General features: G+C 29.3%; 3 protein-coding genes across 4 annotated transcripts; 2 read left to right on the forward strand and 1 right to left on the reverse strand.

Annotated features, from left to right (window-relative positions):
• Positions 1-9,368: 9,368 nt before the first annotated feature.
• Positions 9,369-12,440, forward strand: Ndfip (Nedd4 family interacting protein). Its single transcript, XM_070651148.1, has 2 exons — positions 9,369-9,437; positions 9,689-12,440. The coding sequence occupies exon 2, from the start codon at positions 9,700-9,702 to the stop codon at positions 10,342-10,344; it is 645 nt and encodes a 214-aa protein (XP_070507249.1). The 5' UTR covers positions 9,369-9,437; positions 9,689-9,699; the 3' UTR covers positions 10,345-12,440.
• A 2,329-nt stretch (positions 12,441-14,769) lies between these two features.
• LOC139098820 (tumor protein D52) lies at positions 14,770-17,879 on the reverse strand. Of its 2 annotated transcripts, XM_070651149.1 has the most exons (5): positions 17,660-17,879; positions 17,059-17,341; positions 15,678-15,704; positions 15,175-15,325; positions 14,770-15,112 (listed from the first exon to the last, which is right to left on the reverse strand). In XM_070651149.1, exons 1-5 carry the CDS (start codon positions 17,676-17,678, stop codon positions 15,002-15,004), a joined length of 591 nt encoding a protein of 196 aa, XP_070507250.1. In that variant the 5' UTR covers positions 17,679-17,879; the 3' UTR covers positions 14,770-15,001. The 2 variants fall into 2 exon arrangements, with proteins under 2 accessions (XP_070507250.1, XP_070507251.1); XM_070651150.1 differs by lacking the exon at positions 15,678-15,704 and having other exon boundaries at positions 17,660-17,861.
• A 1,531-nt stretch (positions 17,880-19,410) lies between these two features.
• Positions 19,411-23,579, forward strand: LOC139098854 (retinoblastoma-like protein 1). The gene is made up of 7 exons (XM_070651201.1): positions 19,411-19,740; positions 19,808-19,947; positions 20,013-20,225; positions 20,575-22,018; positions 22,085-22,375; positions 22,429-22,590; positions 23,060-23,579. The coding sequence occupies exons 1-7, from the start codon at positions 19,627-19,629 to the stop codon at positions 23,210-23,212; spliced, it is 2,517 nt and encodes an 838-aa protein (XP_070507302.1). The 5' UTR covers positions 19,411-19,626; the 3' UTR covers positions 23,213-23,579.
• The last annotated feature ends 321 nt before the right edge of the window (positions 23,580-23,900 follow it).

Here is a 23,900-nt window from a genome sequence, read left to right on the forward strand (position 1 = left end):
GGGTTGAAAAATGTAAACAAAAAATTAGAAAATTTGGAATCAATTTTCTATAGTTACACAATGATTTAAAGACTCATATTTTGAGTAATGATGCAGTCTTTCTAGTATTTTAAATTGATCATCAAACATGATAATAAATAAGACACAAAAAAAGTGAATTTTTGAACAAAATTTTCAAATCTAGATCATAGTGCAATCGGTGGAAATGTCCTTAAAGTTTAAAATTTTAACAAATCAAATTTTCTAAAAACGACAACATTAGAGACAGGAATAAATGGATTTCAACCAATCTGTGGAAATATCCATTTATGGTTGAAAAAATTAAGCAATATTTATATATGTGGTCATACAGACAAACTTCGTCCCAAAATCGCCCCAAACAAAACTAACACTATCACAATTTTCCATTGTTCTCCGTGTAAAATACACATAATAGTGTTGGTAAATTTCAAAAATTTAACGGTCACTTTTACGTATGACCACATGGGTGTTTCTTTGGATAAATTTTTTCAAAATTTTTGACTTTGAATTAATTTTTCTCATAATCTGGTAATTTTATAGCTCCATTCTTTATATACACTTACGGGATTTGTGCAGATCTTTACACTCTTAGAAAAATTCTAAAATTAAATTTTAGATTTGTATGAAAAAATCTAAAATTTAGTTTTTAACATAGCACCTAAAACTTTATTTTAGATTTTAAAACTAAAATTTTAAAATTTAAAAACTTAAATTTTCAATTTTAAAATTTTAATTTTAAAAATTTTCCTTACAAAAACTAAAATTAAAGTTTTAAAATTAAAAATTAAGTATTTGAATTAAAAATTAAATTTTTAAACTAAAAAAAAATTTATTCTAAAACTAAAATTTTAGAATTATTTCTAAGAGTGTATTTATGTACAATTATTTTTTACCGTCATGCTTTATTTAATTAAATATTTCAATTTTTATGCCGGTTTCTCGGAATCAAAATATCAAATTCCGACTTTTAGCATGAATTTTTTGCACTTTATTCTACTTGTCACTATGGTTGACTTGATATTTCGAGTAAAACTATCGTTTGTTGTTAATTTGTAGTTAATTTGTAGTAATAAGTTAAAGTAATGTTTTTCTATGAAGCAAATTTTGTAGTTTTTGAGACACGAATTAGACTAATTTGACTTATCTAGAGAATCACCCATATATATATATTGAAATGAAGAGTCCATATTTTTGACTGAATTGACCTTATGTATGACTTATTATATATTGTTGGATAGGATATTGTTAGTACTTTATGAAAAAATAAACAATTTATATATGTATTGCCATTTGAGTCCAAAAAACCTCGTGAAAATATGTCTAAAACTCAAAAACTTACAAATCTATGAACTGGCTAACATGAGTAGTTTCGATTGTTTAAAACAGTTTGAAACTACTTAAAATTTGTTAAAATGAAGTTTAAAAGCGTTTTTAAATTATTTTTTAAACATCCGGTTAAGAAAAGTAACATTGAGTTTTGAGAGACCCCCATTTTTGAGGGGGGGTATACCTTTGGACCCCCCAAAAATGAGCTAGGGGGGTCCCATATTGAAATTTTTTTTCACATAATAATAGTACAATATTAGTCCTATAATAATCACTGTTCACCTGAAACAGCACGAATTTACTTTATAGCGAAAAATGGGGTTAAAGGTCAAAAAATCACAAAAAACCGAAAATTTTTGGCTTTAAAGTTATTTTATGCTTTTGTAGTGCATCTAATTAAATTACAATCTATGTATAATTTTTAGGTATAAATAGGTTCTATCAAATGCATATATATTTTTTATCCCATAGTGCATTATAACTACATGAGAGCATGAAATGTAAAAAAAATCGCATTTTTTGACATATTTTTAACTTTTTTGGATATACAGTGGAACCTAAATTATGCAAATGTGTTGCTATTTTGTAGGTTATATGTATATCTAATAAATAAAAAAAGTTTGAAAAAAATTGGTCCATGCATTGAAGCACGCCAACAATTTTTATAATGGCAGGTACCAAAAATCGTTTTTTGGCCATAAGTCAGGCACACAGCAGTTTTGGACAAAATTTCTTTTTTTCCCGTACACTACTCCTCAGGCACTAAAACATCCACACATAACCTGAATTTTTGACAACCTTTGCCATTTTGGGCCCATAGTGGTCACCTTCGTTGAGCAGACGCTTGGTGGAAAGAAGACTTTGAGGAAGTGCTTAATGTACAAAGAGATGGCAAGTAGTTGATGCAGTCAACAGATGGCGAGGCAATCCCTGTTAAGTTCCTTATAGTGGATGCAAATGCCACGAAAAAGTTGCTCAATCCATTGTTTGAAGAGGTCCCTAGAGTAGTGCCCAAATGATTGGAAATTGGGTCTCATCGTAAAGTTTGCTAAGCAATGAGATTAAGGTAGCTGTGTGAAATGGAGAGGAATTACCCACTTGTCAATTGTGAGCAAAATGTTTATGTCAGTGATCCTACACTGGACATTGGTGACATTGGTTGAAGAAGGAACAAGCTGATTTTAGACTATACTGATCGACTTTTCATCAAAGAGTATTGTTGGGATACATCTTTCGAGTAGAGTCCAAGTCTTTTTCTCGACCATAACACAAAATCCAGTAGATTCCAAGTCAATACCACGAACTATATCTCAACTAAATCTTTAATTAAGCCTGCTATAATACTACAATATTCGCTAAAATAATAATAATCTTTCTTTATTATGAGATAGCAATTATCGAAATTTACAATGGTATTTAATTTTTTTTTAACACCAACCTATTCGGTTTTAATTTAAATTTAGCATGATTATGATTATTTGATGTTCTGAGCTTTAATTTAATCGTGAGGTTTTTGGATTAAAAAAATTTGAAAAAAAAAATCCCGATTGACATATTTTTGTTAATTATATATATAAAAAAAAATGTAAAGAAAAGCAAAAATAGTTGTCAAAAAGAAAAAAAACTCCAATACTTTAAGAGTATAGGGGTTTTGGAAGTCGGTGCTTCACTCTAAAGTCTAAAGAGTCATACTCATACTGTCCTAAATTGTTAATTAAGTTGTTTGTGTGTGACGCGCAACGTGAATAGAAGTTTTTTGTCAACTTTAGTGAAAAGTCGCGAATTGATTGGATTTTTGCCTGAGAATGGATACTTTCATTGGATTTAAAATCATCCCATCGGACATTTAGAACTTGTCTCAACAACTTGTTTTGGAAGATCTGTAATTTGTTGAAATTAGTCTTTGCACAATTAATAAAAATTGGGCACGCGTAAGTTAAAATAGGCCGAATTATGGATTTATAGATTCTTAGTTTAGAATCAGAAGAAACGCCTGAGTTCCGTTTTAGCAGTGAGTAGAGAGATGAATATGCGACCGCCTTTGCTTTATTCAAGACGACATCGAGATGATGTTTGAAGAGAAGTTTTGTGTCTAGGTGGACTCCCAAGTATCTAGCATGGGCTTTCCATTTAAATGTCAAGTTATTGACTTTTATTAGGTCAGTTTGACATTTTTGGATCATTTTTGATGATCTGGTAAACATAATAAATTCAGTTTTGTCATCATTAAGCGATATCTTCCAGTCTTCAAAGAATGTCTGGAACCTATTCACAGCTGAGACTAATTTATTTTTGATAAAGTCAAATTCTGAGGAGTCAGCCTCTACAAAGTATGCCGTATCATCAGCATAGAGTGCCAATTCACCTTCGTTTGGTGATGGAATGTCATTAATATATAAATTGAATAGATGTGGTGCAATGATGGAACCTTGCGGAACCCCGGCTAGGATACTGAATATAAACGACTTTGATCTATTCAGAGAGACATAGGCAGATCTATCATTCAGAAATGCAGCAATTAACTTTATGAGATATATAGGATATTTGAATAGACTCAATTTATGTAACAGGCCCTGTATCCAGACTGAGTCATATGCTTTACGTAGGTCAAGTAGAACAAGTTCAAGACTTTTATTATGGTTGAAACCAAGGGCTGCTTTCTCGGTTATTCGAAGCACTTGTTGGATTGTTGAATGTTTGGATTTAAATCCAAATTGCTGATTAATGAAGATATTATTATCTTCTTCAAATGAATTTAATCTATTCAAAATTAGTCTTTCGAACACCTTGCCAATTGTTGATAAGAGTGAGATAGGTCGAAAGTTAGATGGTTTTGACGACACAGGAGTGGATTTTGGAATGGCAACTATCTTCGCCAATTTCCAAGCAGTTGGAAAATAAGACAATTCAAGGCAAGAATTGAAAAGTTTTTTGAGTGATTTAACAAAGGTTACTGAAGTGCTAAGTGACTTGAGAACGGCGTTTGGGACGGCATCGTGACCTGCAGCTTTACGTGGATTAAGGTTTTTAGAATAAGGTGGATCTCATTTTCTACTATCTTTTCTATTTCATGACATGGCTGGGTATGCAGCTGATTGACACTTTCATTAACTAGTGATTCAAAACGCGATGGCGCATTGACTGAATTTTGATGAACTGTATTGAATGAGTCAGCTAGCATATCAGCCTTGTCTTTGTCTGAATATGCTTTTTCAGTGCCAAGTACCAAAGGAGGGATGTTGTATTTTCTATTCTTAATTGCCTTAGTGTGGCGAAATAGAGAATTGTCATGGAAATCTAATTTGCTCAATCTTGCCTGAAGATTGCATTGTCTCTCTGAGTCTAGTGTACGTTTAATCATTCGATTTAACTGATTGACCGATGACTTATATGATGGAATTAAGGTTCTTTGATACAGATTCCGAAAGTGATTTCTGTGATTAATTAAATTTCTTACATTACTTGAAAACGGATTTCTTAAATGATTGGATTTAGATTTATATGGTATGTTTCGTTTCATACCGTCAATCAAAATTGAATTAATTTTTTCAACAGTTCTATCTATTTCGAACTGAGATTCGGTTTTAAGGTTGTCATTACGAATTTCATTATCCACATAGCGTCGAAAATTACGCCATTTTGCTTTCGCAAAATTAAAGTTGTTTGTAGGATCGAAACTCCGCGAATTCGAATTAATTGAAAATAAGACTGGAAGATGATCAGACGAGAGATCATTAATAGTGATTGGATCTGAACACACAAAACTGGATTTATTGAGGGCGAAATCAATTGTAGACACCTCACCATGATATGCAATATGAGTAGGTTTATCAGGAACTAGGAATTCAAAATTGTGTACCTTAGAGATATGAAGCAAATCAATTCCTTTGTGAGTATTCAACGTATTATTCCAGACTTGGTGTCTACAATTGAAATCCCCAGCTATGAGATGTTGACCAGATATCTGTAGGATTTTAGTGAAAAAAGTCTCAGACTGTTTTCTGGATGCTGCGGGAGAAATATATAAAGAAGTTAAATTGATAGAGCGGTCATTAAGTCGTACATTAATTGTTACGGCTTCTGCATATTGGAACTGCGTAAGGACTAGGGATTTGTGTTCTATGTCAGATTTAATGATTAAAAGTGCGCCGCCTTTTTTTCGGTCAGCTCTATAAATATTATAATTGGGGAGATAAATGGAGTCTTTCTCTTCCAGCCACGTCTCTGAAATGAACGCGATGTCAATGTCATGAGACTTAATGAAATTAATAAATTCAGAATATTTATTCCTGATTGAATGTGCATTCCAGATTAAAAGTTTATAATCCATAATCCGGCATATTAAAATTGGTACAAACTTTGAGTATATGTAGAACGCGATCTTTATCGTCGTTAAAGGATTTAAGATCATTGATTATATTATGTAGTAATCTTAACGTGCTTTGGATATTTGGGATATCCATCAATTGATTTGTAAGTTCAACTAAAGAGGATGTGACAGTGTTAGACTTTCCATATGGTGAAGCACTTACTTGGGTTTGAGACTTAAGTTTTTCCGAATAAGTTGGTGAGTAAACAGGAGGCTGTGATGATGACGTAATTCTCGATGTTGCTTGATGTGATGATTCCAATGAAGGAAAGTCTTCAGCTTGGAGACGTTGTTGGACGATACTTATTGGTTGGGTTCTAATGGACCTCTGGCTGTTGATTTTCTTCTCAAAGGCTTTGTAAGCTTCGCAGCCGCGATGGTTTGCGGCGTGGTCTCCTCTGCAATTACAGCATTGGGCATTACCGTCACGCGTTTTTCTGGAGCATTCTCCAACTGCATGGCTTTCTAAGCATTTAATGCACCGATATTGATATCCACAATTAATTGCGGTGTGGCCCCAACGCTGACATCTATGGCATTGTACTGGGATCTTGGTTTTGTTTATAACAGGTTCCCATTTTATGGAAATGTCGTCTATTACATGATGGTTGTGCATTAAGCTATTGATTGTAGTGCTGCCTGGCGCAAAATTGACAACATACAGGGTATGATGCTCGCTCTTGAAGAGCACTGATGTTTTGATGGCTGGAACCTGATGCTCCTTTAAAATATTGAGGAGCTCAGCAGGATTGGTGTCATAAAATCCTTTCAACACGAGACTGAAAGGCTTTTCAGATGGCTCAGAATAGGTGAAGTGGTTCACCAGCTTCTCTTTGAAGGCTTCAATGATGATTTTCTTGTCAGAGATGTATCCACAAGAAATTTGAGTCGTGAAATTGTCTATAACCTTAAAAACTGGTTTTTGAGACAGTTTTAATTTGGAGCATATCTCTCTTATTTTGGATAGGCTGCCTTTTGAGATGATGGGCTTTGTAGCCTTGATGCTAGTGATTGTAGCAGCACTTTGCTGCGTAATGATGGGTTGAGTCTTTTTTTGATCTTGAAGAACTTTGGCTTTTTTCTGATCTTCTCGATTTGGACTTGTTGCTGGGCTGTTTGTGCCTCTCTGACGCTTTTTCATCTTCTTTTCTTCTTCCCCCATGCCGAGAGCACATGCGAGAGGACCGGTTTAACAATTAGAGGTCTTTTGATGGTTTAATAATTAATAAAATGTAGAATGAAAATTTTTACGACTTTGCGCTTTTGTATCTCACAATACTATTCGCTAAAACAAGCGAACATTTAGCCACCGACTTAAGTGACCAAGATCTCTAGCATATATCAATGAGAATTCTTAGGATTTGGTATTACTTAAAAAATCAGAAATTCTCTAATTACTAAGTGAAATTTTATCTTCATAAAAATCTTTGAGGATAAAAACCCCACTTGGAAATACAAGTGGATTTTTTATCCTCAAGGTCTCTTTTAATTTCCGGATTTAAGTTAAACCAGGATTTTAATCGTGGTCCACGAGGATAATAATTCCACTTGTAAATGTAAGTGAAATTATTATCTTCCTGGAAGATAAAAATTCCACTTCAAAATATATGTGGGATTAATATCTTCCCGGCAGGATAAAAATCCCACCTACATTTCTAAGTGGGAATATTATCCCGCAGGGAACATATAAAAATTTGCGGTTTTCGGGGATTTTATCATGCTGGGTTGTGGAAATAATATAATTCGGGGATTTTACCCCTCACCATCAATGATAAGAACGAGTACTTTTGTAATTTTTTACACGCTTTTATTTGACTTGCTCTGTCTGTCCTTCTGTCTGTCACGTTCAAAATTTGTGACCCTTTTTAGCGCATTTTTGAAATTTTTTTTTTTGAAATAAGACACTTTGTTCGTTCGTTCGTTCGTTCGTCTGTTCGGTCGGCTGGAACGCGAGATCTCAAAAACTAGACATTGTAGAGAGCTCTGGTTTGTTTTAATAGCTTCGTTCTATCAAGTTATTGGGTTATCGGTCATTTAGAAGTTTCAAATCAACGCATAAATACTATAATTAACAGTTTTTCATTTTCAAATACAACAACAACAAAAACAACAACACGTTTTTTCATTGTTTTACAGTGTTTTTCAATGTTTGTCGATGTTTTTACAGTGTTTACTGAACAATGTTTGAATTTTTTTTACCGTTATGAGTTTTGAATTATGAAAATCCGTTAAATGATTAAGTTCTTAAATTTGTGGAAGTTTTATATGGATCTTGTTTTAAGATCTGAAAGTTACTTGGATCTTACTGGATCTTGGTTTTTAGGTTTGGAAGTGACCTGAATCTTACTGGATCTTGTGTTTTAGGTCTGGAAGTGAACTGGATCTTACTGGATCTTGTGTTTTAGTTCTGGAAGTGACCTGGATCTTACTTGATCTTGGTTTTTAGGTTTGGAAGTGACTTGGATCTTACTGGATCTTTGTTTTTAGGTCTGGAAGTGACCTGGATCTTACTGGATCTTGTGTTTTAGTTCTTGAAGTGACCTGGATCTTACTGGATCTTGTGTTTTAGGTCTGGAAGTGAACTGGATCTTACTGGATCTTGTGTTTTAGTTCTGGAAGTGACCTGGATCTTACTGGATCTTGGTTTTTAGGTTTGGAAGTGACTTGGATCTTACTGGATCTTTGTTTTTAGGTCTGGAAGTGACCTGGATCTTACTGGATCTTGTGTTTTAGGTCTGGAAGTGACCTGGATCTTACTGGATCTTGTGTTTTAGTTCTGGAAGTGACCTGGATTTTACCGGATATTGTGTTTTAGTTCTGGAAGTGACCTTAATCCTATCAGATCTTGTTTTGTGGGCCAGGAAGTAAACTGGATCCTACTGGATCTTGTTTTTGAGGTCTGGAAGTGACTTATTAATCAATTACTGATCGCTGGGACAAAAATGCGCTTAAGTCCCTCGATCAATAACACGAGGACTTTTGTAATTTTTTTTAAACATTATTAAATCGGCAATTCTCCGGATAAGTCAAAATTCGTGTCTCAAAAATTACAAAATTTGCTTCATAGATAAAAATTACTTTAACTTATTAAACAAAGTAACTAAATGTTGATTTAGTTTTAATATTAATTATAATATCTCAATCTGTCTTTATTTTGTGTTGTTAGTCTATAATTCCTGCAAAAGCATAAAATCAAAAAATGAATTTTCTCATGGATTAGGAAAAAAGTTTTCCGAGAAACCGGCATAAAAATTGTAATATTTAATTAAATAAAGCATGACAGAAAAAGTAATTATACAGAAATAAAGATCTGCACAAACCTCGTAAGTATATATGAAGAACGGAGCTATTAAATTGCCTGATTTTGAGAAAAATTGATTTGAAAATTCGAAAAATCGAAAATTTTGAAAAAATCTATCCAGAGAATCACCCAAATTTTAACAGTTTGATGAATAGATAAGATTTTTTTTTCAATTTTATCAATTTAATGTAGAATAATGAATATTTTTTCATTAAATTTAAATTATGAATAACATGTTTATTTCAAACAAAACTCAAATAAGTTTTCAGTTAAAGTTAATTAGTTTAACTAAAAAAAAAAAAAAAAAATAAAAATTCACAAAGTTGAACTTTTTAGAAAATTTCATCCGTGGAATCACTCATTTATTTCTGAATTAACTCCAAATAAATATAGAAAGAAATTTTCAAGTTTTAAAAAAAAGTAAGTTTATAATAAGAAGATATTAAATAAAGCAACATGATGTTCATTTATTTTCTTGAATATATAAAAAAGAGATTTTTGTGAATAATTGTGCACTTTTTAACTACAGTAAATGTGAACAAAATAAATATATATAAAAAAAAAAATCGATTTCAAGAATCTGTTTTGTTTATTCAAACTACCTTTTTAGAAAATTTATTTAGGTAATTATAATATTATTAAGTTATATATTTTATTTAATATATTTTCAGAGAGCATAATAATGTCGAACAATAGTGATATTCAGCCACCAAATCTCGATAACAATGCTCCTCCACCTTATTGCAGAATAGATTTGACTGGAATAAATAATCAATTATTGCAGTACAATGGACGAACAATTACGAATTCTAATAGTTATAAATTACCAACTTATGAAGAAGTTCAATTAGAAAAAATTTTAAATGATGAACCATTGTCGTTCCAATCAATAAGAAATTCAAGGCGAGAATCATTTCAATGTGAGGCTAGAAACTCAAACATAACATTTATTGCAGTTGAAAATTGTGAAAATGAGATAATTACCGACACTAGTCTACTTGGAACTGATATAATTTTTGTAACCGCATTTTTCATAAGTTTTATTTTTAATTGGGTGGGATTTTTGATGCTTACTTGTTTCTGTAACACAATTGCTGGACGTTACGGAGCACTTTCAGGTTTTGGACTAAGTTTAGCAAAATGGACTTTGATTGTAAAGAAATCAACTGATTTTGCTCATTCGACAAATAATGATTGGCTTTGGTGGTTAATAATGACTTTTGGATTTCTAATATGCATCCGAGCTTTGTTTCAATATTTGTCCATTAAAAAAACTTGGAACTTATTATCAAATTCTGCACAACAGAGATTGTTATTTTTTTATTAAAATTTCAAAAACATTCATTACATGGGTGTTTCTTTGGATAAATTTTTTCAAAATTTTCGACTTTGAATTAATTTTTCTCATAATCTGGCAATTTTATAGCTCCATTCTTTATATACACTTACGGGATTTTTGCAGATCTTTATTTATGTACAATTATTTTTTACCGTCATGCTTTATTTAATTAAATATTTCAATTTTTATGCCGGATTCTCGGAATCAAAATATCAAATTCCGACTTTTAGCATGAGTTTTTTTGCACTTTATTCTACTTGTCACTATGGTTGACTTGATATTTCGAGTAAAACTATCGTTTGTTGCTCTTTAAACGCTGCAAAAATCCTTGATTAAAGAGAAAAATTGAAATTTTATTGATTCCGAGAAACTTTTTTCCTAATCCATGAGAAAATTTATTTTTTGATTTTATGTTTTTGCAGGAATTTTAGACTAACAATACAAAATAAAGACAGATTGAGATATTATAATTAATATTTTAACGAAATTGACAATTTGTTAATTTGTTTAATAGGTTAAAGTAATTTTTTTTTATGAAGCAAATTTTGTAGTTTTTGAGACACGAATTAAACGAATTTGACTTATCTAGAGAATCACCCACATTCAAACCAGAGTGTGGCCGTCTCAAATTGAAATTCTTCGACAGTTGATTGTCGAAGAAATCGAACATTTCGAACTCAACTAATTTTAAAATAAACATTTACCTTAATTTTGGCGACAATTTTTTTTTTTTTTTTTTGAAAAAAATTAACAGTCGTTTTTGAGAAAGCCACACAATCAAAACCTTTAAATACATTCAAACCTTTAAAGAAAAATATTGCCTGAGGCAATAAATTGCAAGGGTCAGCCACAATCGTAAAAATCACGATTTCTTTTACAATTTCTACGATTTATGGATGAAAAATCGGATTTTTGGATTTTCATCCCTATTATGAAAAACGAGGCTAAAGTCGGTTTTTTCCGAGGAGTTTTTCCAAATTAGGAAAAATATGTTTTTGAATTATTATAACATTGTAAATTTCATTAGACTTAAAAATAGCTAAAAAAGTTATTGATGATGTTCATTTAATATGTTTTAGTTTTATAAATCGCTTATAAAATTTCCGAAAAAAATAGTAAAAATTACAATTTTTTCCATTTTTGTATGGAAAAAAATAGTAAAATCGGATTTTTACGATAGTGTCTGACCCTTAATAAATTGTTTAAATGACTAATTAAATTAATAAATTATTTTAGTTAGGTAGCTTTTCCATTTCAAATTTAAGAAAGCTAAATTTTTAAGTTTTGGACCTGCCTACATTATACATTCATTGTAAAAAGCAGCATTAAATACTCATTGTCACTCGTTTAAAATTAATTTTTCCAGTCTATTAATTGCTACTTTAATACCCTGAATTTACGTTATAAGCCACTACCCGTTACTAAGCCACTGGCTTAGTAAAGAAATTTGACTCAGGAAAAATTCTGTATCCGTTAATAAGCCACTACCAAAAAGTCATTAATTAAACTAGATGAAATAAATTTTCCGATTTTAAATGACATATTCGATTAAAAACAAACTATAAGGACTAGAAGAAATTAATAATTTTTAAGACTTCCATGAAAATTTTCGGTTTTTCTTCATTTGTTTACATTTTTTTACTAAGCCATTACTCGTTAATAAGCCTTTTTTTGCGATTTTGAAAACTTTTTTCTTCCGATAAGCCACTGGCTTATAACGTAAATTCAGGGTAAATATCATGTTTAAGAGTTTTAGAGCTTTAAATCAATTGCATTTCAGATGTGAAGTAAATACTTGATTTAACGATTGTCGAAGAAATCGAACATTTCGAACTCAACTTATTTTGAAATAAACATTTACGTTACGAATAAAAGTATAAACAACGGTCAAAAAAAAAATTTGAATTTAAGCGACAAAAATTTTTTTTTTTTGTAAAAAATTAACAGTCGTTTTTGAGAAAGACACACTCAAAGATATTTTTTTTTTAGTTAATTTATTTAAACTTTAACTGATAATAAATTTAGCTTCTAGAAAAATTAAGCTAAAAATCCTCAATTTATTATTACCACAAAAATTAGATTTGTTTACCACAAAAATTACATTTCATACCACAAAAATTAGATTCACTAATAAAATCAGTTTTTCATAAAAACTGATATTTTATGTTAACATTTGTTAAGCTTATAATAAACAAATTAGGTTGAAATGTTCTTCAACTGCAAAAATATTCTGATATTCAACAGTAATATCAGCATTTGCACATTCTACTTCAACATCTAAGTTTTCAGCTTCTACCCAATCCAAATCCTCTTGCAATTGAACTAATACTTCTTTTTCACGTCTACATATAACTTTTCTTGGTTTTTTCTTTTTGTATAATTTTTCGGTGAGTTGTAATCACAATCGATACATACTCTTTTTTTTATAATGTTTGCAATCGATGGGCAGTATTTTCATATGGAATGCTAGATGATTCAGTAAAAGAAATGATTTGAAAGTGTAGCAAAGCGGGCATTAGATTCTTTGGAATCAGCAATTGTTATCTTAAATATGTATATTTTAAAGATACAGGAGGTGGAAGTAATCAGTTCGAAAAGAAATCAAAAAGAGAGCTATGCGGTGATGAACAGCAGGATACATTTGAGCACTTAACTATCTGCAAAAAGTATTGTGACGATCTAATGTGATTCATCTTCCAATTTTCATCTACTTCCTAATTGTCTTTGATGATTTCACTTTCGTTTTCTGGTGTAACATACTCTATAATTACTGGAAAGCTATCTATATCCACATCACTAAATACTTTTGCTAATGTTTCTCTTTTAAAGTTCAATTGTCTTTCCATTTTCATCCAAATGAGTACCGAAATTCTCATGCGGTAAAATAACTCCATTTAGTTGACGACTTAATGGTGCCATTCTCTGTTCTACGGGGTTAAATGCACTTCTTCCTGGCGAATTTGTAGCAATGAATAAAGCATCTAAGTTGAATTGCTTAAAATGATAAATGACTGACTTAATTGTTTTTGGATATCGAGGATTTTCAACTTGAATGATAACTACTGGTTTAATTTCTCCTGATTCCGTTTTTGTAATTGTGTTAAACTCGTCAATTTCCATCAGTGTTTTTACTGTTCAAGATGAATGTTTAACATAGCGAATTGAAATATACGTTGATCCTGAGTAAGACACCATATCTTTTGATCCATATCCAATGTCTTTAATAATTAATCCTGCATACACTGACGGAATGTGTTTATGGTTATCAACAACAATTTAATCATGATCTGGTAAGGAAACTCTATACTACATATGCATAAGGATCGGTGTCTGAGCTTTTGCTGCTGTAATGCAAAGGGGTACTCTACATTTGTCATCCTGACTTATCATAGCCACGTCATCTTGTCCGAGAAATGATGCCAATTCATTTAGATTACTAATAGTTGCTGACGCAAATTTAGCATCTTTATGATCCTTGTGGAGAGTATTCTGTGCTCTAATTAACTTGACAGGAGCGGCATTGATGTGTCGCTTTCCATCTAATGTTCTCACATTTGCTGGCTGCAAATGGTAATACAAAGCAGAACGTGATAATTTATAACCCATTGATTCAAGCTCCTGATTTAATTCATACAACGTTCGAATGCTTCTTAATATTTCCATTCGTCGTCTTTCGTGCGCACCACTTCCATGCATAGCAATATTGACAATAGCGTCAAAAAAATTAGGCTGTTCTTCAATTATTGCTGGTCTTCCTGGCTTGCTTTTTATTTTCATTCTTGTTTGTAAATCAGGATTTTCAGCAGCAATCTGTTGAAGCTTTCCACGGTCCATACCAATAATGATTGTATTCACTTTTCTTCCAATTATAACATTAATCACATTAAATAATATTTTTGTAATAAATTTTGTTTAGAATAGTATTAAAATAAATACCCAGAAAATTCAAAAATTTACTTTCCGTTAAAACATTAAATATACAATATTTTCTCGAGTGGGTATTAAAATAACGAATGTCGAGTATAAAAATAACGAACATATCATTTTTCCGAAAATCATTCATAAAAATTTATTCTTCAAAAAATAAGAATTTAATAAGATTTTCGGAAAATGAGTTTTGAATTTTTGAGATCAGTTATTTTACTTACTCAATTTTCTCTAATTGAAAATTTGGAATGTACATAATAATAACGATTTTCTTACAAACATTAAGTGAAAACATCGCAAATAAAGTTTTAACTTTTACACTTAATTGTACTGTGTAATGATTTGCATATGATTCTAGTTAATTAACTCACTTTTATCATTTTATTAATGAAAAATAAACATTTTTACTTATAATTAAAAAAATTATAAAGTCAAAATTTAACGTTAAAAAAATTTAATTTATTATAAAAAAAAAAAATATGTAAAAAAAGTTTTTTAAAGATACGCTTTTATTTAGGTGCAATGAAAAGTAGAAAATAATATTTAGATTCCAGTCACAAATTTAAAAGAGACAAATTTTTAAAATTCGACAACTTTTTTTTTCATTAATTATTAACTCAAAATTTTTTGTTTACCAACAAGCTATAAGAAAACTTGATTGTTTTAGGATTTTATTGTTTCAATTTTCTTAAACAAAGAAATTTTAGTGTTCACGGTTTTATACGTGCTTTTCCTCATGAATAGGAGTTGAAGGGGCGGTGTTACTATTGGAACCTGTCACGTCATTAAAGCTTTGTACAGATCCAGATCGAGATGTTGAAACTTTAGTCTATATTTAAAAAAATGCTCATTTATATGATCATAGTGATTTTATTGAAAGTTTTAAATTACCTTTACACTTTCGTACGCTCCTCCTACTTTATCTTCAAACGATTTAAATGATTCCGAATTCTTCATTTGATTAATCTTTGTTGAAAATCCCGAAAATAAGGATGTTGTTTTCTCTGCAGTCGTTTTCAAAACTGATTCTGTTTTATGATAACTAAGAAAATTTTATTTGATACAATTTACGCATTTTGCTTTTGAATAATCAAGTACAATTGTTTTCATAATAAAATAAACTGGTTCAAAAATCACTTCATGCTTTTAAATTAATGATAAATAAATGATTTAGGAAACACTTATGCGTCGTTTTTAATTGCAGTCATAAACTAATTAATTTTTTTAATAAAAATTAGAAAACAAATAACTTTTTATTGATAAAAACGTAAAAAAAAACTAATTTTATTTTCGGTAAAATATTTTTTTTTGCAATCAAAATTTCAAAAACTTATTGTAATTTTGCAAAACAAAAGTGAATAACACTAAAATTTTAGCTTTAATTGGCTACATACCTTTTAGATAACCTTGAATTTTTAATTCTGCATGCAGTATAAATAAAATGTTTATATAAATATGCATATAAATATATTTTGTGTAGAATTGTAACTGCTCTCTACAAGACAAAATATTTCACTGTTAACAATGTCATCTTTGTTCACATTTTTAGCGCATTTTTGAAATTTTTTTCAAAAAGGTAGCTTATTCGCGCATTTTTGAAATTTTTTTCAAAAAGGTAGCTTAATAAATCACTTTGTTCGTGCGTTCGTTCGGGCGTTCGGCTGACGCTAAAAACTTTTTAACTAGACATCGTACAGAGCTCGGAATGGTTTTAAAAGATCAGTTCCATAAAGTTATTGCGGCGACGGGCATTTAAAACTTTCAAATCAACGCGTAATTGCTATAATTAACAATGTTTCATTTTCATTTACAACAACAACAAAAACAACAGTGTTTTTGGATGTTTTAACAGTGTTTGCTTAACAAAGTTTGAATTTTTTTCGACCGTTATGAGGTTTAAATTATGAAAATCCGTTATGATGAATGGATCTTCCTGGATCTCGTTTTGTGGTTCGAGAAGTAACCTGGATTCTACTGGATCTCGTTTTATGGATCGGCACTTATAATTCAATTACTGATCGCTGGGACAAAAATGCGCTTAAGTCCCTCGATCAATAACACGAGGACTTTTGTAATTTTTTATATGGTCAAGGTCAAAATAATGTAACCAAAAATGAAATATGGCTAAAGCGCTTACTGAATTTTGAAAAATTTTAATTTCTGAATCAGAAATTGGTTAAATTTAGAAGAGTTAAGCTTCGTTAATTTTTGTTATTTATAAAATTATTTTTTAATAATCTTCATTTTTTCATTTTATTATAGGGTCTGTCATGGTGTGATGAAAAATACTTTAAATAATAATTTTTTTTGATCTTTATAAAAAATTTAACACGATAATTATGGTCTTAATTTCATGAAAAATCAACCCGAATATCAATGCATTTAATTACGTAAATTATCTTAAGACTTATAAAAGTGATTTCTGATTACAATTGAGAAGTATATCGATGAATTCCCCCAGATTGTACATTTACGTCGATTTTTCAAAGATTTTTTTAAGGACGTTATTATGTGGGAATACTTTGTATCGAAATTTTCAAAATTAGAGTATAAAAAAAAGTGTCTGAGATTTTCAAAATTGTCAATAATGGACTTAATTATTCATATATCTATATAAAATTTTATAGAGCTCGAATTTGACTCGGATTTTGTATGGAAATGTCGACTCGACGGTATTTAAAATTTCAGTCGATTTCGAGCTCTGATATTTTTTAATGACTTTAATTTAGAAAAAAACCTTTGAAATTATAAAAATGTAAATTTTACTTTACTTACACATTACTATCTCTCATATTTTTGATTCCTGAAGAAACATCTTCTTGGATTTCCTTCCACACTGTTACACCTAATTTCCTTTTCAACTCAGTTGAATGATGAATTTTTGAACTTAACACCGTTCTCAAAGTATTAATTTCTTCTTCAACTCGCTGCAATTCAATTCTCCATTCTTCACGTTGTCTCTCCTGATCTTCTAGAGATAAATTAGCAAAATCATTAATTGCTTCAGTGGCTGAGCTAATTGACCCTATAGATCCAGAAGGTGATGCATCGGATAAATCTAAAAAGTTTAAAACAAATTTTATGATTTTTTATGAGGTATCTAAATAATTATTTTGTGTCGAGATTTTTATAAAATTTTTAAAGTAAAATTAACTATTTCAATATAAATTTGTTAAAACTTTAAAAATTATAGGTACTTCATTTTGTTACAATAAGAATAAAGTTTTATGACATCTTTAATTTTAAAGTGTTATTTCCTTATTTTTTACCTAAACGAATGACTCATCAATAATTTATCATTCATGTTTGCTGGATTATACAAAAAAGTGCTTAAAAAAATCTATCTGTATATGATAATTTAAATGATATTACTTACAAGTAGGTGATTTATCCATATTAAAAAAATCCTTTTATATTTATGTTTAATAAAGCCAATGTAAAGATATTTTCTTCTATTAAATGAAATACTAAAGTTATTCGTTGTCAATGATTTTTTTAAGTCTTAAGGAATAAATGGAAAATATTTTTTTAGAATTGTTTTGGAAGAATGTGTTTTCAAAACATTTATTTTTCTGCAAAAAAATCTACTTAACAAAATATGTGGATAATTTAAAATTAGAATTGTTTTAGGGGAAATCAACAAATAAAACTGCAAAAATCTATTTAAAATTTTTCTCGACTTGTAAAATTCAAAAAAAAGCGTCAAATGGGAGGATTCCACAGATAAATTTTTTCCACAAAAAATGATTTTTTGATGAGCATTCTAATCATAGAAATTGCTGTTAATTAAGTTTAAATTTTGATCTAAATAATTTGTTTTCACACGGTTTAGAAATTTCGTTAACTAAATTAAATGTCATTTTAGAAAAATTCAACCAAATGTAAAATATATTCGAAGTTAATTAAATTACAATCACAGATTTTACAATAAAACATTGAACATTGTACAGATCTAGAATTTAATTGGAACTATATATATTTTACGAAGGTGTCAAAAATTTGACAATAATGAGCAATTCCACTGATAGATTGGATTCAGAAAAAAATTGTTTATACCTGTCTCTAACGTTGTTTTTTAAAAATTTGATATTGTTAAAATTTTGAGCTTTTAAGCTAGTTAATGATATCGTTGTTATCAATTTGACTGATTAAGCTATAATTACAGCAAATCGTGAAATTAAAAATGAAAAATATTGCATAAAATCTCATTTTAAAATTTATTTAGAATTTTGTAGGCATACTATATAAAAATTGGATAATTACATGATATAGGTATGGTAAAGTTAGGTAAAATAGTCTAAAAAAGTTAAAAATTCTACTCCGGAAGTCAAAATTCAACTGTGTATCCAAGCAACAGGCAATAAATTAAAATATCGACTATTTAGGCCATAAAAACTCCAGAAAATTAGACAGAATGATAGATCTTATGTAAAACGTAGCAACTAGAAACTTCACTAATTAAGATAAATATTAACTCAAAGACAAAATTTTTGGAAAATTTATCCAGAGAATCACCCATAAAATAAATTTTCTGGTTTTAAATGACATATTCGATTGTAAACAATCTGTAAGGACTAGAAGAAATTAATAATTTTCTTTACTAAGCAACAACTTTTGCTGTCTTATGAAAGTTTATTTAAAAAAAAAAAACTAGGAAAAACATACAATTTTAAAAATTTTGCTAAAAATGCAGATTTTTGAAGAAATTTTCATTCGTAGATTTTCCATTAAAATTTTTAAACGCTTATAGACCAATCCGCAAAAAGTATGAACTGAATAAGTTTGTTTATTTTTGAATTCCAAAAATAATCCCGTTAAATTGTACATCTAAAATGATTTTGAGACGTTTTTAGACAAAATTATTATTCTGGTTTTTTCAAACTAAAAAATCTTTTTAATGAGTTAGTCAGTAAAAATTTGTACATTTGATGATAATTCACATTATATCACAAAATTACTTTAAGCGGGAAAACAAAATTTCTGAAATGTTTTCTGTCTGCGGATTTGCTTTTATTCCCAATTTTTTTTTTCAACAATTTTAATTGTAATTTTTCATTACAAATTGATTATGAAAATTAAAATAATGAAGAACAATATTTAGTTAGGGTTATATTTTAATATAAAATTCTATGATTTCTTCTATAAATTCAAATCAAGAATTTTGAATTTTTTTCTTGGAACTCTGAATTAAAGGGAAAAAAACTACGCCAGAACTTTCGCGCCTCGCGTATAAAATATTAATATTGCTTTTAAAAAAAAGTTTAAATCTTCATCCAAACAAAATATATATATTGCTTAAAAATAATTGAGATTATAAAATAAGCAATAAAATATCATACTATTATGGAAAAAGAGCCGTTTTTCGATGAAATTTGTTCTAAATTAAACATTGATTCTATTGTAAGAAAAAGTGCATATTTACAATTTAATGAAGTGTCTAAAAATACTATTCTCAATGTAAGCAATACTTAGTTTCAACTAGTAAAATATACATTAATTAATTAATTTTTTGGTTTCGATTCAGGGAGATATCAAGCACTGGATATGCTGCGCAATTTTTATTGCTTGCACTAAGACAAAAATTCCGAGTGTTTCAATTTGTGAAAATTTCATACAAGGAAATGGAATTTCTTTAGTAAAACTAATAAATGAATGCAATTTGAAGTAAGTTGAATCATGTTTAATTTATTTAATTTGAAATAATAATAGTATCTAATACAAATTTTTAGCATTTATTCATTTTTTGAAAAAATTGAAATTTGGTTAAAAGTTTCATCGGTGCCGAATGCTATCTCACAAAAAGTAGAAACTTTAAGGAGAAACTTTCAACTATCACAATTAATATACAAAGAATTCAGTAATATGTTTACTAAGCTTTTTAAATGCAACGACCAATTTTTAAAAGATGATATCAAAATTACGAAGAGTAAAAGGAAGTCTAAGTAATTAATCGAAAATGCATAATTTTGCAATTTATGTTTTTTTATATAGGTATTTGTTTTCATCCGTTTTCTTTAAAAAAAAAAGAAAATCATTTGTAACGAAAATGAACCCCGATTGTTTTCCGAGCAAATCCGGTTGTTTTCGCCAAGTGGCAGCCACTTGGCTTTAAGTATACGATCAATTTGTACCGATCGGGAACGTCTTCGTATCTAACGTTTTTTTTCCTAAAAATACAAATCAATTTGGAAGATAATAATTTGAACGAAAAATTATTTAAATGAGATGAAAACAAATATCATGTTGTGTATCAATATGAAATAATTTAAATTTTATTAATTTTGTTTACAGTATAATACCATACTCAGCACAAAATCTTTTTGAGATGTGTTGGACCTTGTATATCTGCATCAAAGGATACTCTCCTGTTGACAAGCCAAACGATTTGGTATCCTCAGTACATTTGCTGACATGTTGCCTAAATTTTTTATTCAAGAACATAATTAATGATAATCGCAGAGATCTTGTAAATTCCTCATTTCCTGGATTACCGAAGAATTTTTTTTCTCCGTCATATGTACCATCTAAAGAACAAACTTATCACATCATTGAAAATTTGTGTGATGATAACTTTATTGCAACTAAAACTAATCAATATGAGTTTACTATCAAAAATTTTCTAACCGAAAAACAAATTGGAAAAAATCAAAACGATTTTTTATCGGTGGAAAACTTTGACAACAACTTTAAAAAACTTAACGACTTGTATGAAATATTCATTTTGATGTGTGGACAATTCGATGAGCGTATTTTTTTATCACATCCTGAAATTGGATCGAAGTTCTATGGGAAATGTATTTCACAATCCAATACACAACTAATTAATTCAACAACATTGATTCCACAAACTCCTTTATCAGGCCAAGAGTTGTCTCATAATATAGCTAATAAGTTGTCTCCAATTTCAAGTTATAAGCAAAATGTACAAAAATTGCAAGCATTGTGCAATAACACTTTGTATCCACAAACTTCGTTAAAAATTTTGCTTTGTTCTTGTTCGGACTCAATTTTAAAAGATCTTGAAGAGAGGCTCGAAAAAATGAAAGAAATATTCTGTAATAAGATGGGAAACAGTAAAGACCGTTTTCAAATTGCCGAAGTTCTTTATTTCCGGTTATTGGAAAATATAATTCACTCAGAGATAAAAACTCATGGGAGATTTGATTTATTTATTAGAGATAACGACTTCAATAAGACTTTAATAGTTTTATGCTTGGAAATAGTTTTATTTGCTTTCTCTCTTCACAAGAAACTTACGACACTCTTAGAATTTTTTAACTTGGAAGCTTTTCATTTCTACAAGTTAATTGAAGTTGCAATAAGAAATAACAAAGATTACTTTACGAATGATATGATTAAACATTTAAAAGCTATTGAAGAGCAATGTTTAGATTCGTTGGCTTGGTCTTCGGGATCTCTTCTTTGGGAAAAAATACAAGAATACAACAAAAAATTACCTACTAGCCATGAAGTTGAGACAAGTTTACAAAATACAAACAGCCCAAATAGTCAAACTCCAAAAAGTATAAGATTGTTTTTACGGAAATTTTATCAACTAGCTCATTTGCGATTGAAAGATCTTTGTAAAAACCTTCAATTTACAAATAATACAGAATTATTGCGCAAAATTTGGACTTTGTTCGAATTTGCCATGTTGGAGCATACAACGTTAATGAAAGATAGACATTTGGATCAAATCTTAATGTGTTGTGTTTACGTTCTTTGTAAAATTCGGGTAAGAAATATATGAATATCTTTCTTTTTTTTTGTTTAATTAACTTAATTTCTCTTGTCTCAAAAGCCCAATGAAAATCGACATACATTTGCAGACATAATGAAATTTTACAGAAGTCAACCTCAAGCAGATTCTCACATTTACCGTAGTGTTTTCATTGAATATATTCAAGAAGATGAAGTTGATGAAAAACATGAAAGTCAATTAATCAAATCAAATGCGACCGAACCAGAAGTTGTTTGTGGAAGAAATACAATATATGGCAAGGAGTCAAGAGGAGATATTATATATTTTTATAATAAAGTATTTGTACCGAAGATGCAACAATTTGCCATGAGATTTTCCACGTCATCGCAAGTATGAATTACAAATTCATAAATAACGTCAATTAATTTTTTATTTCTTTTTAGAATAACTTACTACTCTCTCCTTTGCCTCATTTAAAGCCTTTGATCTCACCAAGAAAAGTTTCACCATACCATGACGTTTATGTACAACCTTTGACAAAACAAAGCATTTTGTCTCCATCAGCACGAACTTTAACATTCACCATTGAGCAAAGTCCTTCAAAAGTATGTAAAAGTATATTTTATATAAATTTAGGTACATATTATATTCAACTCCGAATTCAGGGTTTTAATACCGTAGTAATGGATTTTCTTAATTCACTCACTTTTTCATTATTTTAATATCGTTTGACATGTATTTTTCCATTTACGACTCTTTTAACTTCAATTTACTTTAATTAACGAAATTTTCAATTAAATGTCCGTTACTGTCTTTTTTCTGGAATTTGTTGTTTTAATTATCTGCAATGGATTCAGTAGAATGTTGTTTATGATGCTATGTAAGTTAATGATCATTCATATCTAGTCTTTAAGAAATGATAACTAATTTAAATGCAATTGGGAACTATTTATTGGGATGTTTCAATACCGAAAAACCGAAAATGATAAATTTGCTTCGTTTTTGAAAACCTTACTCCGGATTAAAATCTATTTTTTTAAGAAATCAGAATGATTTATTTTCATTTATTTCTAGGATCTTCAAAAAATCAATTCAATGATTAACCAAAATCGAAAAGCTTCAGTTGCAAAACGATTTAACATGGACTGCAATTTCACACCAAGCAAAGTTTCGAAAGAATCATCATTACATCTTCTAATTTCTGATCGTCAAGAAGTCCACAATTAATATTAATAAACTTAAGGGGTCGTTCACTTATTACGTTACAGAATAACGAACTTTTTCAAAAATGAATAATGGAACCTCGGAATTTATATTATTTATTCGTTATTGATAAGTGAACGTTCAGGTGGGAGTCGGTGTTCACTTTTAAAAAATTTCGTTATTCTGTAATATAACCCTTATACAGTTTTGAATTGGAAAAGTAATTAATTAAAAAATATTAATAATTGTATTGTATTGTTTTTTTTTATCAAAGTAGGTAATCATACATTTAATGCAATATAATAATTACGTTATAGTGGTATAAAAATTCATAAAAATATTTAGTTTTAAAAAAAATTAGATTGGAATTAAAGATCATGGAGAAAATATAGATATAGCTGTTAAATTTATTTATATTTGGTTTTCAGCATTTCATACTTTTTGAAGAAAAACATAATGCGATTTTTTGCTTTTTGAACATTATTTCGTAGAAAAACATCACGAAAGCTTCATCATAAACGTAAAATTTCATCACACATGGTAAAGAAAATTACAAAAGTCCTCGTGTTATTGATCGAGGGACTAATCGCATTTTTGACCCAGCCATCAGGAATTAATTTATTATTCAGTTAACTGACTTGTAAAACGAGATCCAGTAAGATTCAGACCACTTCCTAACCCATAAAACGAGATCCAATAATGTATAAGTCAC

This window comes from Chironomus tepperi, unplaced genomic scaffold, assembly GCF_022539635.2.
Source record: "Chironomus tepperi strain 1889 unplaced genomic scaffold, CSIRO-AGI_Ctep_v1 contig_454, whole genome shotgun sequence".
Classification (NCBI taxonomy): Eukaryota; Metazoa; Arthropoda; class Insecta; order Diptera; family Chironomidae; genus Chironomus; species Chironomus tepperi.